Below are 15204 nucleotides of genomic sequence, written 5' to 3'. Positions count from 1 at the left end.
TATCTATTATTTATTACATTTCAAGTTTTTGAGTCTTCAAGGTTTTCATCATTTTAATGATCTGTTGTTTCTTTAAGAATATTATTCCCTTCCTTGAAAGAAAAAAAAATACATTTATGCTGGTGCCAAGGATTATGTCATAACAGAGACTTCTGCCAGTTTTTTCAGCCAATTGAATTTTAGTTTAGGAACATGTAGTATTGTTTACCTCATAAAAAACTCAGCACCTACTCCAACCCCTAGTGACAGATTTATTGACCCTAGTAACAATATAAACAAAAGATGATTATCTGGATAACAAAAAAATTCTCCACTGTACAGCAGGGTCAAGTTAGTATTGATAAAACTCCTATTTTACACAAGTCTGATACAGCTAAGTCACCCATAATACAGCACAACTCACAAATGACAATCTCAATTGTTCAATCACCTTAATTACAAAAGCTACTTGCTGAGTTTTCTGTGTGTCACCCATGCAGTTGGTTTGTACAGTTTTTAAAATTTAAGAAACTTATAGTAGTTATCCTGGGAGACTAAATGACAACCAGGACTGGAAATAGCTTTCATCATGTGAGAAGAAAGAACTTTAATTGAATTATTACTTATCGACAGTAACGTTTCTGCAATATGTGTTCCTCTTATGCTTATGATCAAGTTCTGTCCTAGCCACATACAATAAATCCACATAATATAATTCTATTAATTATTTTAATTTGACTTAAAAGATGTATGCTGTTATAGTGTTCATGAACCCTAATGTATTTTAAATGCACAGCACCTACACATTCTGGTTTCAGAATGCTGTTGCTCAGAAAACTGGGGAACTGTCTTCTATATCATGACCCCAAGAGCAAGGCCAAAGCTACAGTGGAGTAGCTTAACAAAATGAAAGTGAATGTCTGTGGGTCATTTCTTCTTGATAGTTTTTACACTGCAATCAGTGCAGTGCAGGACAGAATGGTAAAATGGTTCCTTTTATCCCAAGGAGCAATGCTAATCAAACAAACCTATCTGCTCAACATTAAAAATGTAAATAAAATCATGTGCTAAATAAGCAACTGAAGTAAAACTTAAAAGACTGTTACATTTGCATTTTGCATCAGTATGTCATTCAAAAGCTGACTTTTGACAGAGTCAAACAGACATACAAACAAACTATAGTGTGAAAAAGATTGCTTATCCTATTAGAGAAAAGATCAATCATTTAAATGACCCTGGAACGCACTCATTCTTTTCTCTCTTCTGAATATACCATTTGCCAGAACAATCACTTACAGAAAAAAGTTTCTTTTTTCTTTCTGTTGATGTCAAGCAGACAAGACCCTTTGCAAACTTTGAAGAATATCTTCAAACACAGCCATCACATGTCCACACTGCATTCTACTGAAGACTCCAGCTTGCAAAGATATGAAATGTTATTAGGTGATATAAAGTCATTAGTCATGAGCAGCAAGTCTTTCCACAGGACTGAAAGAAACTCCTACTGTATCTGACAACCTTTAAGTACTGCATACAGAGTTATAGTATGAACCAAATGTTTTGTTTGGATTTTTATTTTTTAAGGTATCACTTTAAGGATCCACCTGTCACTTGCATTTTGAGTTTTGTACTAGATTTTAGAATCATGTTGAATAAAAGGCTTCGTGTTTTCCAATCCTTTTATTCCATGCATGCAGCAATCCCTTTTCATTTAGAATTGCCAATTATTTTTTGTTATGTCAACCCAATTTGTAGCAGCCAATGAGCGTTACAATCTCAGTTCATAATATGAACCCCACGATCACACACAGGGGAGAATGAGAAAGTGCAGACAGACTTCTTCAATCTGTCCACCTTTGAGTCATTTGTCTTCTAACACGTCACAGGCAACACAGCACTGTACCAGTGGTTTAATGCCAACTGGAGATAGACACATCCCTCACTGATAGCACCAGGAGGCTGTAGGGATCACTGTAGCACTGGCAGCTGAGAAAGCCCTTTCCTAATCCCACCCTGCCCATTGTGGCACTCAGCCAATCATGTGCTGCTGCTTAGAGAGTTCTTGGTCAGTGAGCTAGTAACATGACCCAGACTCAGACCTGTTATCACAGAGCTCAACCTGCACTCAAGCAAGTGCCTACAGCATATGCAGCTATTCTCAGCATCTAAGTAATACACTTTCAATCCTCACAAGTATCTGACTGGCTTTTCTTTGTTTTTATTTATGTATTGTTAAAGTCACCGTAAATTAAAAGTATGAAATTAATCCTAGTAAAATATTCTAAATCACTTGTTCTGGATGGATGAAATACTTACACCTGCAAGGTTTGTGGCATTTAAGGAGAATATATAATTGAACGATGTTGTTCTTTTTCTAATTTTAATGTATGCATTTTAATAATCTTCCCCTTTTTACCTATGAAGATGTTCCTTTTCCTTCTTAATGCTCCAACTCTAAGACAGCAAAAGTAATGCATTTAATTAAATGTTTGCAATATTATAAAAGGTAAACTATAATGCTTAATTTTCCTCTACATCTGCCTACATAATGTTATTATAAGTAATCTATTTTCTCTGAGCACTTTTGTATAATTCTAGATTATTAAGGATAAAAGATATGTTTATTAAAATTTTACATGATTGGATACACAGACATATCCAAGCACTGGGAAAAGAACAAGAAAACAAGAAGAGCATTTTAAAACAGCAATATTATAGCCTCATCACACACATCGATGAACTAAAATGTGAAAATTAAACATTAAACTTGTCTGTTGTTAAAGTGCTGTACAGGAAGACTCATTGTGCACTTGGCTCAGATTTACCACCTCTCACTGACGCCTGAATCTACAGTAATAATGCTTGTCCATATGTGTCTTTATGCCTGATAAATTCCTGGTAAATGTGTGTGTGTTTTGGGGGGGTGTCATATTTATTAGTTGCTGTTGCCCCTTGTCTCCTCTACATTCTAGAAGTCAGACAGTTTCTCATAAAGCCTTCCTGGTTAGTGAATGTAAATAAATACTGGTGGGTTTGTATGACTTCTTCCGTGACACTGAACTGCTTCGAGGCTAAAAAAATTAAATGAAAACAATTTTGGAATTGAAACATTATAAGAACTGACATTTAAGCTGCCTGTAAGCATATTAAAATTAATCAGTGTGTATGTATTAACCCCTCTCTCCATAAAATTAATATAATTTCATAAACAGTCCATAAGAAATGAGGCATTAGTATCTTATTCCAATAAACCTATTAAAAATCATTATAAAGTGTATGCATTACACTGTAGTTGAAATATTAAACTAGGATCATCGTTTTGCTGCCTACAGGTTCTTGTAGGCCTATTATTTTAGACTGTTTTTTTTTCATGGACAACTTAAATGGAGTTTACAATGAATGTTTGGGAGGAATAAAGACCAATTGGCCTCAACTAGTCTAAATCATAATAACTCCTGATGTGATTTTCTCAAGTTAACACAAGAGAAATACTATGAGTTATCCCCTTCTGCTTCTCATCCGTATGTGCATCCCTCCTCCACCTCATCTCTACCTGTGCAGCTGCCCCTTGGTCACTCCTCATCCTTAGTGATGAAAAAAACACTCAATAAACATTGTCAATATGCCTAATTCTTGTGTGTAGTTATTCCTAGTGAACATTATTCTGTATATGTAAACATCCCCTGCACATCTCCACATCTCGGTGTTATCTGAGCATGTGATGATGGCAGTTTCAAGAAGGATTTTATATTAAGAATCTGCATTATGTACTGCAAACAGATAAAGCTATAATTCTGATGTAAATAAATTAAACATTTGAATACTTAATTACATAAGTATTCAACCCCTTGGTTACAGAAACCCTAAATTTGTTCAGGTGCAAAAAAACAGCGTAAAGGCCACAATATAAGAGCAATGGCCTTTGTGTGTAATCAAAGTGGTTTATCTTAATGTCAAAGTAAAACTCTTCCCTCACAGAAACTATATCTAATTTATTTATTGAATTTCTAGCCAGGAAAATACCTGCACCGTGCTTCTGTTCAGACGTTCAGAACAATTCAGATGTACAAAAGGGAGTCAGGAAAGTTTTTGGATCAAAGTTTTATGGAGAAATCTGACCAAAATAACCCTTTAAAAAGCGATTAAATGATTAAAGTGTGAAGAACAAAAAGGAACAGCAGATCTTCTCCAAAGCACACCACCTCTTCAGTGAAGTATGGAGGGTCTGCGTATGTACTGCCATCTCTGGAACAATGTACAGTACTTGTCTTTACTGAAGTTGCATCTATTGATGACAGCAGCAGAAACATTTTGCCTGCTTACTGTATGTATAAAAATCCTTACCTACTTATAGGGCAGCACTACATCATGAAGCATGAAAATGACTCTAAACATTGAGCCAGTGCAACCAAGGAGACAAAAGTGTTAAATCTTGGACTGACCAAGTCAATCTCTGAATTTAAATCCAGCTGAGAAGTAATTGTACATGATGAAATCAAAGTGGCTGCTGCAAACCACCCCAAATTATTTCACAAAAGTTTGCAGTCACAGGATATGCAACCATATTCTGACTTGTAAACTATGAAATTTATTTAAAATGAATGTGTCCCCATACAATTGGTGACTTAAAATCACAGGGTTGAACACAAAGTATATTTTTGTTCTAATATGATCAAATGTATGCATGAGATCACACAAAAATAAAATATATATTACTGTATGTTGTGCTTATAATTTATAAAAATAAGATGAAAAATCAAATACATTGACCACAAAGTTAATGTACAGTAACAGTTTTGGCATTGCTGTACCTCAACAATACTTTTAGGGGGAATATAGATCAGTAAGCTTCCTTTAATCACAAAGACTTTTCCAGCTTTCTAATGTATTTGCACCTTTCCAGCAGGTTTAAGCGTAGTTTTGGTACAGTATGAAATGGGAAATACCATACTGCTTCAGTGTAGTGAAATCTGGAAAGCCTACAAGAAAATAAATTATTTTCTGTGTGTAGCAATCATATTTAAAATCCATACATAGATGAACAAGTTTGCAACTCCACTATTCCTTACCAGTTTAGCTTCTGAATGCATTGTAGGGACTTGGGATGAAGAGCAGGAGTTGTTGAGGTTTGGACCCTGAATTCCCATGATACTGGAGCCCATTGGCATCTGCCTTTCCATCTGATTAACAAAAATGTAGAGAGTATTACTTTAAATGTAATCCATAATTACAAATCCTATAAGTATTTCTATGAAACATATTAAGTCACTCTTACACTGATAGTATTTTGAAAATGTTTTGAAAGCAAATTCCAAAACTACTAATCAAATAACCTACTGCTAACAGTACTTGTAGTAAATTATCATACCTGATAAAAAAAGACACTTGTTCCTTAAGAGCTCGTTTGATCAGGTTTATTTTTTTTATTAATAAAAATTAAATACTAAAAATGTATATTATGTCAAACTACATTTAAAATATATATGATGGGCTGTGGTTTTAATGTAATGTTTGTTTTTAATGTAGATTTCAAAATACTGAAATATTCTTTAAATTATTCATAATCTTTCAGGGTTTGAAACAATGTAAAAAAGCAAAGTCAAGCCAAAGTAATAACTTTGTCAAAACACAATGTGAAAATCTTCAGCGAAAGATGTTTCACACAGTACAGTTTCCCCAAATAGAAATGTCCTAATTTAACTTGTAGAAGCTGAGTAATGACAGAGATGCAGTCAAAAAGAAACTAACGCAGGAAACTAGAGACTGGAATACTTTTTGCAGTTTAGCGACAGCTGTTGCAGCCTGCCATTTGATATCAATACCTGTATTTTTTAATTCCCTCAATGCAACAAATGTAGCCATATAGAGCATTACACTCATTCATTTTTGTTATAAAAAGCTGGTGTTCAAACGAACCCTTTTACTGGTGGGTGTTGAGCGTAAGTCTATCTTTGTCTGATCTGGTAGCTGCGGAAACATTGCCTATGACATGTGTGAGGACACAGTCAGGGGAGCCCCTTCTGTAAACAGAGCACATTACTTAATTTCTTAAGTGTATTTTGTATGAAAACAATTACTCTTTTCCCGAGCTGTCAGTCTCTGTCAGGACCTAATTTATTAAATATTGACGATGGTATCCATAAACACAATCTGAATCATGTTACTTAAAAGGTCATGTTGTATTATTACTATACATTTATACTTGATAAACTCTGGTACGCAATCACAAATGATTCAACTTTCACTATTGTTGTTGTTGTTGTTGTTGTTGTTGTTCTTTAATGTAAAGTTCTAAACTTGAAGAAAAGGCTTTATGTCAAATCATTTAAGACATTGTACTGGGGTAATAATATGATAATCTGGAAGAATAAAATGAGCTCCCCGTATCATATACTGTTTTTAACACAGAGCACCTATTATAGACATATAACGTGTTCATATTTTTCTGACAATAATAGCCTTTCATTTTTCTAATCATTCAAGGGTTATTTAAATATGTTTGAGATTTAGACTGAGATTAGACTATTATTCATTGTGTGCATAATAATCTAATCAAATAACCACGTATTATTAGAGTTGGCATAACATTACCACCTGCAGTGGTACTGTAATTCCTATTGTAAAATACATACAGTATATGATACTAATATAACAAATATCCCACCAGTTACTGAAGTAATAATAAAAGGCATAGCTCTAAATATCAGAGAAAGAATGTTTCATACTGATTGTAACTCAGTTCAGAAAATATATAAAGCAAAAACATATTGAGCCCAAAAACAAAAAAGAAAATATCAAATACAACAAATAGGATTCTTAGTACTTACTATATTCTTAGAAAACACAGAACATTAATAATATGTTTGAGAATAAAATACTCATCTGTATACCTGCCCTGAACTTCAAAATAAGTACTAATGTGATGTACTGCTAGACTCATGATGTCGAAACACATCAGGTGATAGAATCCAAACAGCACACATTAAAAACATGGTCACTAAAATGTTGTCCAAGTTTTTTTCTGGCAATTTTTTTTGTATTCCTGCCTGAAACATGACAAAAACTCAGTAAAGCACACAATAGTAAGTTTTTGGTTTGCTAAATTATTCTTATAAGCATTTGTCAACAATTTGTAACTGTATGCATGTTTATTTTGGCTTTAAGGGGGCAGAAACAAGCATTGAGCCTTCTCATCCTTTCCCTGCAAAAGCCAGCATCCAGGAATGAAGACAGCTTTAGAAGTGCCTCCTGTACTGCTGACTTGAAGCCAAGCAGTCATCACTGAATTAATGTGTGACACTAAAACCAATACATTCTTGCAAACTAAATCACTAGGCAGATATGTACTGAAAATATTACAGTACATCTAGAAAGAAGTATCGTTTTTTATGTATTCATGAGTAAATAAAGACCTAAAAAATTGGTTCAAGAAGGCAGTTTAAGACACCTGAAGAAGGCTCCACAGCCGAAACGTTGTGTTTCTTTTCTTGCCTTTTCAGCATGGAATAAACCTTTACATGTACCTTAAAAATTTAACAGATTGTTTTTTCTTCATACTCACTGGCATTAATACTGCAGAGGATCCAGGCATAGGAGGGTCAGGCAGGGTGCCAGGCATTGAGGCAGGTAGAGGCTGTCTCTGTCTGTTCCGAAGGTGCAGCAGTGAGGACAGCGAGCCTGGAACAGGCCTGGTGAAACAAAAGTAAGCATCTAACACTTAGTCACGCTTCAATAGCACTTGTTAATGCTCATGTGGTACTCAGGAAATAGAAAGCTTTTTCATTTTTTTTCATTGACATCAGTTCCTCCATGTTATGCTACACTATGTTGGGATATAGTGTGGTTTCACCAGTTCCTGCAACAAACATGATGTATTAACACTACCACCTACAAGATTATCTACATAAGGTGATGTCTCAAACTATCAACTTTAACATGAATACTGAAAACAACTGCAACTGTTTTAAATGTGATCTACTGGATAAAGAAAATATCACATTAGTCAGACATTGAGGACAATAAAGCCAAGCTAACTCAAAATACAATTCATTGAACCCTACATTTCCAGATTGCAGTAAAGTTGGGGTTAATGCGCACAACACTATTAAATTAAGTCATTATTATTTCTATTAGCACTATGGTCACTGTTTTTAAGTATCAGTGTCCACTGTGTGCTGTTTTAGTACAGTATTAACTGTGAACAGTAACCATCATGAGACTACTCTGAGAGGCTAAAAGAAGTGAAGCTAAACCTAGTATTGAGCAAAGAAGACCACAAAGGGATCCGATAAAGTATTCAAATGACAAAAATAGTTTCAATGCAATAAATGTCTTTAGAATGAAAAGTGACAGATGAACAAGGAGGAGCAAGTGGAAACCGACATGCTATTGAAACCTGGCTTCTTTCACAAAACAGCTGGCTGAGACCTTTCTATCAATTAGCTACTAACTACCAAATGGTCTAGAAGAGTAGAATGGCCTCCTCTCATGTGTTATCTTTCTTATGTTCTTATAAGCAACTTTAGTCAAGTTTAAAGGCACAAATACAATTTGAAATCTAGAGTGAACATCCCTTAAATCTTTAATATCAACAGATGTGTTCTGCTTTATGAAGACATGACTAAAAGTTTTACTATCCAAACAACAAACTTTATTTAAACTTTATTACTTCCTATTTCTAATAGTTGAGAGAAGCGGTGGATTCAACAATCATACACAATATTCACAATATCAGCAGTAATTTATTCTCACATACTGTATATATTTTAAAATCTATATTATATAACTTAAACTATACTACTGTCATTTTATAATTATAAGTCAAAAGCCCTTGCCAATATTTAACTTCAAGAAAATGTCAGAATATTTGCAAGAAAAAAAGAACTGGACTATAAATGTAATTGTGAATGAATATCAAAGCAATCGCTTTTGGAAAAACAATACCTGCAGTATATCTAACTAATATACCATTAATTCTAAGTGTATAGTAAAATAAATAAAGCACCACCAGCAGTCTAAATAACTGCCTAATTTCCTGAAATGATCAAGTTTCCACTTGTTTAATATAACTGATAGATAAGACAGGACTGCCCACTCTGCATCTTGGTGCCCATTTCCTGCCTCTGCAGCTACATGCATACTGTACTTTATTTAGTTCGATTGACAGAATTACTTCAAATAGCAGGAAGGATATCACATGTTCTTCCATGATATCTATTTTAAAGCACTGATATTTATTCATTTAGACTATTTACTTTGCGAAAGTATATGAATCAACATAATTTATAAAACCATTCTTTGTTTCAGAAATGCATTATTGCAAAACTGCATTGAAACAGAAAAGTTTTTTTTGCAAAAACTTGTTCAAACTATCTCTCAGTCTTCTACCCTTGCCTTTGCTTTCATTAACAATGCTGAACAATGCTTTTATCTCTTTGTACTGACAATTTATTGTAAAGTAGGCATTTTGCACAATCACAGAGACATAACCACAAATGTAATAAACAATCCCTGCATAAATTACAGTATATTTTCTTATTCCTTCAATGTCCTAACAGGATGTGCACTTAGTCTGGATTTGAACAATATTTTTGAACAGGTAGTTGCAGAATTGAACATATGGATACATTTTCCCAATTCGTTCTAAGTTCACATATCTATGATAAAGTGGATATGTTTGATTGTTTTCAGTTCTGTGTCCCCTTTTTCTCTTTTAGGGGTCAGACTGCACACAAGACTGTCTAAAATTATATGGAAAGGGAAATAACTGCTATTACTGCTTACAGTTCAAAATATTGATTGGATTGCATACTGTACCAATGCATAATCTGTTAGATTTGAGCAGCACAACAACAATGTGAGAGCTTGCTCTAACAGGTTTTTCTGTTAGCGGCTCCATGCAAATCTTTAGCAGTGAATAAGATTTGAAATAGGAATTTGAATACTCTAGACAAAGAAATTACTTAGGGCAATATGCCTTTAGTTCCCAAAATCCTAACCATTAAATGACAATTTTTTCAAAATGTGTACATACCCCTTGTATTCATAATTACATAAATACTGTTCTTACTCCCTTATTTTTTACACATTTTGGGAATATCGACTATTCAATACAAAAATATTCCTTTTCCTCATCTGGCACTCTTGTTGAAAAGGGACTGCAGTCTTGGCATTTTACAGCTCTGCTTGGCCAGCATCACTGCAGCTAAAAAGGTGTTTGTGCTTAAGTGGGAACCTCCACAGTCCCTGCCCTGGCATGAAGGCCTGTCTGGGTATTATTCTGATGGACTCTCTGCTGTAGGATGGTGGAAACATGGAGAACTTCTGCTAATCGTCCATTGTCTATTCTTAACTGACCGTCCACTTTATATAATTATGTTTACTTAAAAAGAATCAAAATATGTTAGGGAACGAATATAAATTCAATGTCTTTCTTATGTGTTTGCCCAAATATTTAATAATTTCAGCTATTTTTAAACGTATTTTAAACTGTATGAAGAAGACACAGAATATTTGTGTCAAACAGCAGAATTTATCAAGCTGTCTTTACAAGCTTCTTTATAAGTCCGTGTTCCAGACCCCCTGCATTTTTGTTAGGAAATTCTTAGCTTGCTTGTGACATTCCAGTCACAAGCAAGTTAATAAATACAAAAATGATTATCATATTCACACCCAGGCTAAAAATAAGCAATTAGCCATAGTTATAAACGCTGCTAAGTAAATAGCATTGTAATAATGAACTTGCATTTTGCACGTGCCTATGTTTAACAACTGCTCTGCTCACAACTGCAATAAAATCACAAGGACTGATTTGGGCTAATTTGGGCTGATGTTTTTGTATTTGTCCTTTGCAGTACTGATTTTAATAAATAAGCTTTGAGAAGTTCTCATTTCTCTGTAAAGCATACCATAGTCTGCACCCAGAGTTAAAGAATGACAACTGCAGAACAGCCAGAAAACCTCTGAAGAAAGAATAATGTCCCAGACAATTGAACAGAGACATAATGATCACAAATGTAATAAATTATGTATAGTTATATCTAATATGATTAATAATGCGTATTTGTTTGCGTTAATCCAGACACTCTCACCTAACTTAATCAATTTCTTTGATAACAAATGCAACAATTCCTGTTATCTACAGCGATCACCTACTGTATGCCATGATGAAGATCTTTACTTCGTTGAGATACATATTTCTTAGTAACTTCTTAAATATCACTGGTGTTTTTTTTAACCCAGAACCAAACTTTTGTTTTTAAATAAACTCATATTAAAGCACATAAGATGGCTCATATGTCAACGCATGGTTTTAATACACATACATTTCAGAGCAATGGAGATTTCTTATTAATACTTTAACATTGCATTGATGTCTGCTGCTCATTTATTTTTAATATATAATATATAACATACAATATATAACAAATAATATATAATATACAATATGTAATAAATCAGTCCCTGAGATTTTTTAGGCAGGTTGAAATATCTGGCAATCCCAACTATTAAAGCACTTCATACTGATACTTCACTTTTCATTTTAAAGTAGCATTCAAATTACATTTGAAGTCATAACTGTCACCAAACACTTTCAGACATGCTCAGACTCATGGTTGTGTTAACTTGGTACATGTTAAACAATGTATAGTCTGTGTTAACTAGACTAAAAGGTTCATTTCAACATTATAAGAGACTGGAAAAACTTAAGACCTAATTGACTCTCTGGACAATAATTACATGGCCGTGCCAGTGACGCTCATTCTGTGCAGTAAAAAAGGCATTTCTTTTCATTCATTTTATAACACAGCATATTCATGCACATACCACAGAAAATACAAACTGTTGTAAGCTTGGAAAAAATGAAAGCCCCTTTGATCAGCTCTTCACAAGATCAGTCTTTTTTTTGTCCATCTAATTATTTAGCTGCGTTGTTGAAGCTGATACCCTGGCTTTTTTTCAATAAACCTTCAAGAGATCTCAGATCAATTAACTATTGACTACCCAGTGGATGAGATTGTTCAAACTGACTTGTCTCTTTTACCTTTCTTATGTTATTTTTTATGCAGTCATATTTGCTGTTTCCTTTTTTTTAAGAAAAATATAAAATGCAGATCAGAATATTATTTCTTCCTATACATAATCACAAGATTATTAAGTAAAACTACTAGAAAAATAACCTGAAACACATCCGCCACCTCAAATTACATGTACTTCTTTTTAAATACCAATTCAAAGATGCTGTTGAAAATTTTATTTTTAATGTACTGTACTGTATGCACCTTTAAAAAAAATATTTGCATGGCTCAAAAGAACACTAATTTAAAGGTCTTTCAATTTTTATTTTTTCTAAAAAAATACAGAAAAAAAAGTCCTGAAAACCAAAATGACATGCTTTCAGTATGTATTAACATCCAATGTAAGATCTGTAAATAATTACGGGCTACATATCAGGCAGAGCTACAGTGACTGCAATTGATAATAAACTTCAGTCCCTGTGGGACCAGGTAAATGTGCTGCAGCCCTGACCCTTCGCTCTCACATTACTGAACTGCCTCACAGCTCAAGCATTACATCATCAGTCCCTGATTGGTCCCTGCCTTCGTAACTCTCCCCCCACCACTGCAGATAACACCAAAACCTTGCACTCTGTAGGCTCTGGATTTTTTTTTTCCATTTTTTTTTCTTAATACTATTTTCTTTAAAACAAACAAGAAACAGAATTCTGCTATTGAGGATTCTGACTAAGTCACCACAATGCTAATGCAAAGCATGCTACTCACAGAATATAAAAGGAACGGAGGGCGAAAATTAAAAACAAACCTCATGGCCATCACTGTGCCCGAATTCCCTGCTGAGGCTCAGAACATGAGAGCCCTGGAATGAGTACATGAAGCGAACCTGAGCCAAAGCTTAACTAGCCTCACTGAGTCATATCCTTCCCATTTGATTCTAATCCAAAGGATGATGTAATGCCCTTGGCTTCTTTCCTCAATGCTAACCGCCTCCCCCACTTTCAATCCAAAATGAAAAAAAAAACAACAACGCAAGCTTCACTCCGTGCTGGTGAAGTCACCACTAAATCTGGCACAGACAGCAGCTAAAAACTTTCAAATGTAACCAAAACAGCCTCAGGCCAAGTTCCAGACACACAGAGACTTGGTGGTGCAATTGCCATTGGAAACAGGGTAAACAGAAAGAGAAACAGCTGCCTCAAACAGCAAGCAGCTGCATCAAGATCAGAATAAACACTCCGCAGATCCTGGGAGTAATTTACTGGTTTTAATCAGAATTTTAAAAAATGCCAAGGGTTTGGACTTCAAGAAATAATAAGAATCTAATAAAATACATCAACCCTGATGGCTTACAACCAAGGTTGACTTTTATTAGAGAATACAGTATCTAGGGATACTGCATGCACATTTCTACAGGCAGAGCTTCCACATCTTCTGAGAAAACTAGCTGGGCTACTTTGCATCTCTGAATACCTCTAGACCTCCTGCCTGGCCCCGCAGACTGTAAGATAAATACACCCATCAGAGCTGGGGCAGTTCTGTGGCAGGGCCTATATATTCAATTACACAGCATTCAAGTGTTCATTTGAAAATGAATTTATAGCTCCCACATCTTCCTTATGGGTGAAAATCTCTGACTATTTTTTATGGCTATGTTTCAACACCATTGTTTTTGTTTTTGTCAAACTTGTGCTATGAATTAAAATAATTCAAGTTAAACAATGTACTTCTGCAAAATAAATCAAACAGCAAGAAAGTGTCTAAAAGCTCTGGCACATGGTACAGTACAGTTGGTACTCAGGAGAAAAAGAAACTGATATGTTTGTAATCCAAACCACATGGACCCATTGGAGTGTTTATTTTATCTGTAGGTCAAATTACCTTGTTCTGAAGCACAACAGGGAATTTGATTTTGCAAGTCATTTTGTGCTCTTTAATGTCAATTTTAAATCGGTGTGCTAAAAATACTTAATATGCTAAAAATATATACTTTGCTGATTTCTGCTGGCTTGTAAACCAAGATATAAAAGTATCATTTTGAATAGAACATATTTGGCCAAATTAACATTAACAATTACAGATTCTTAACTTAACAAAGGTACTGTGTCTACAGTTTTGCAGATTAGCTGTTGGTGTACGCTCTTGCAATGAGATCCTGTAACTGGTGTTCAGGGCATACTAAACAATTCTGGACTCAGCCACTTATGAAATGTGTGATTTTGAACAGTATGTGTACAAAAACTTGTGCTGAGAATAACAGAACTGTTAATTGTAATACACATATGTCTGAAAAAAGTTTCTGCCTTTTCACTTTTATTTAGACAGCTTTTAAAAGTTAACAAAGATCTCCTTAATTAAAAACCATAAAACATTGATGAGCTTTTATTGGTAGAAACAAATGTTGTAAAAGTGTAAAGTAAAGCATGAAAGGAATGTGACATTCTGAAATTCTTGCATTGTATGAAAAATCGTACATAAACTAACTTTCAGTCATAATACTGAGATGACAGTGGGCTGGTGAACATGACTGTACTGTATTTTGAAGGAAATGTCCTTCTTTCAGACTGCTGTGCTTTGTTTCTGAGACAGTACGATAGTATTGCACCCTCACAGATCATTGAAGCATTGATTATAAGAATGATGATAACCATAAAACGCTTTGAACACATTTTAAACAGCATCCAATTCCCCTTCAAGTGAACATAGTTTATTTGGCAATTAATGAAATCTTTCTTGGGCCACCACAGCATTTTCAGAAACTGGTATTGGTGAACAAAGACTTAACACACCTTTTTATATCTCTATTCAGATTTAACTGTTTTTACCCAAGGGAGACATGAGACAGCCTGTCAGGTTTAGATGTATGTTACTGGAGTCAAAAGTGCTTCAGAAACAATTTTAATGGAATGAAGCAAAATGGTGTTAATTAATATGTCGCCTCAATCTACTCTGCAGTGACAGGATCTAAATTAAGACCATAGTTAAATTGTAAACTCTGTAATCCCTATTGATCGGTGGATAATTTCTTACCAACAGAAGAGACAGATAAGGGTTTCTTGCTAAGTCATGAATTGTTCTGATCCGGTCATTGTCTCTGGTCATTCAGAGATAATTATACAAAGAGTAATGGCACTCAGTTTGGCACTCAGCAGCACAGCCCGCATTTGTATTTATGTATGTAACTGCCCTGTCTGCCCTGCACACGACAATT

General features: G+C 34.5%; 1 protein-coding gene across 1 annotated transcript in view; it reads right to left on the bottom strand.

The window, feature by feature from the left end:
• creb5b (cAMP responsive element binding protein 5b) overlaps positions 1 to 15204 on the bottom strand; it is a 101465-nt gene that overhangs the window by 26600 nt on the left and 59661 nt on the right. Inside the window, exons 6-7 of the mRNA XM_088929507.1 lie at positions 7541 to 7667; positions 5049 to 5159 (exon numbers count right to left, since the gene is read on the bottom strand). Coding sequence (XP_088785633.1) covers positions 5049 to 5159; positions 7541 to 7667 — 238 coding nt within the window. The remainder of the gene's footprint in view (positions 1 to 5048; positions 5160 to 7540; positions 7668 to 15204) is intronic.

Source organism: Atractosteus spatula, chromosome 12, assembly GCF_055471065.1.
Source record: "Atractosteus spatula isolate fAtrSpa1 chromosome 12, fAtrSpa1.hap1, whole genome shotgun sequence".
Classification (NCBI taxonomy): domain Eukaryota; kingdom Metazoa; phylum Chordata; class Actinopteri; order Semionotiformes; family Lepisosteidae; genus Atractosteus; species Atractosteus spatula.
Note: the sequence above shows the minus strand (reverse complement) of the source record. Positions and strands in the feature narration are given on the sequence as shown.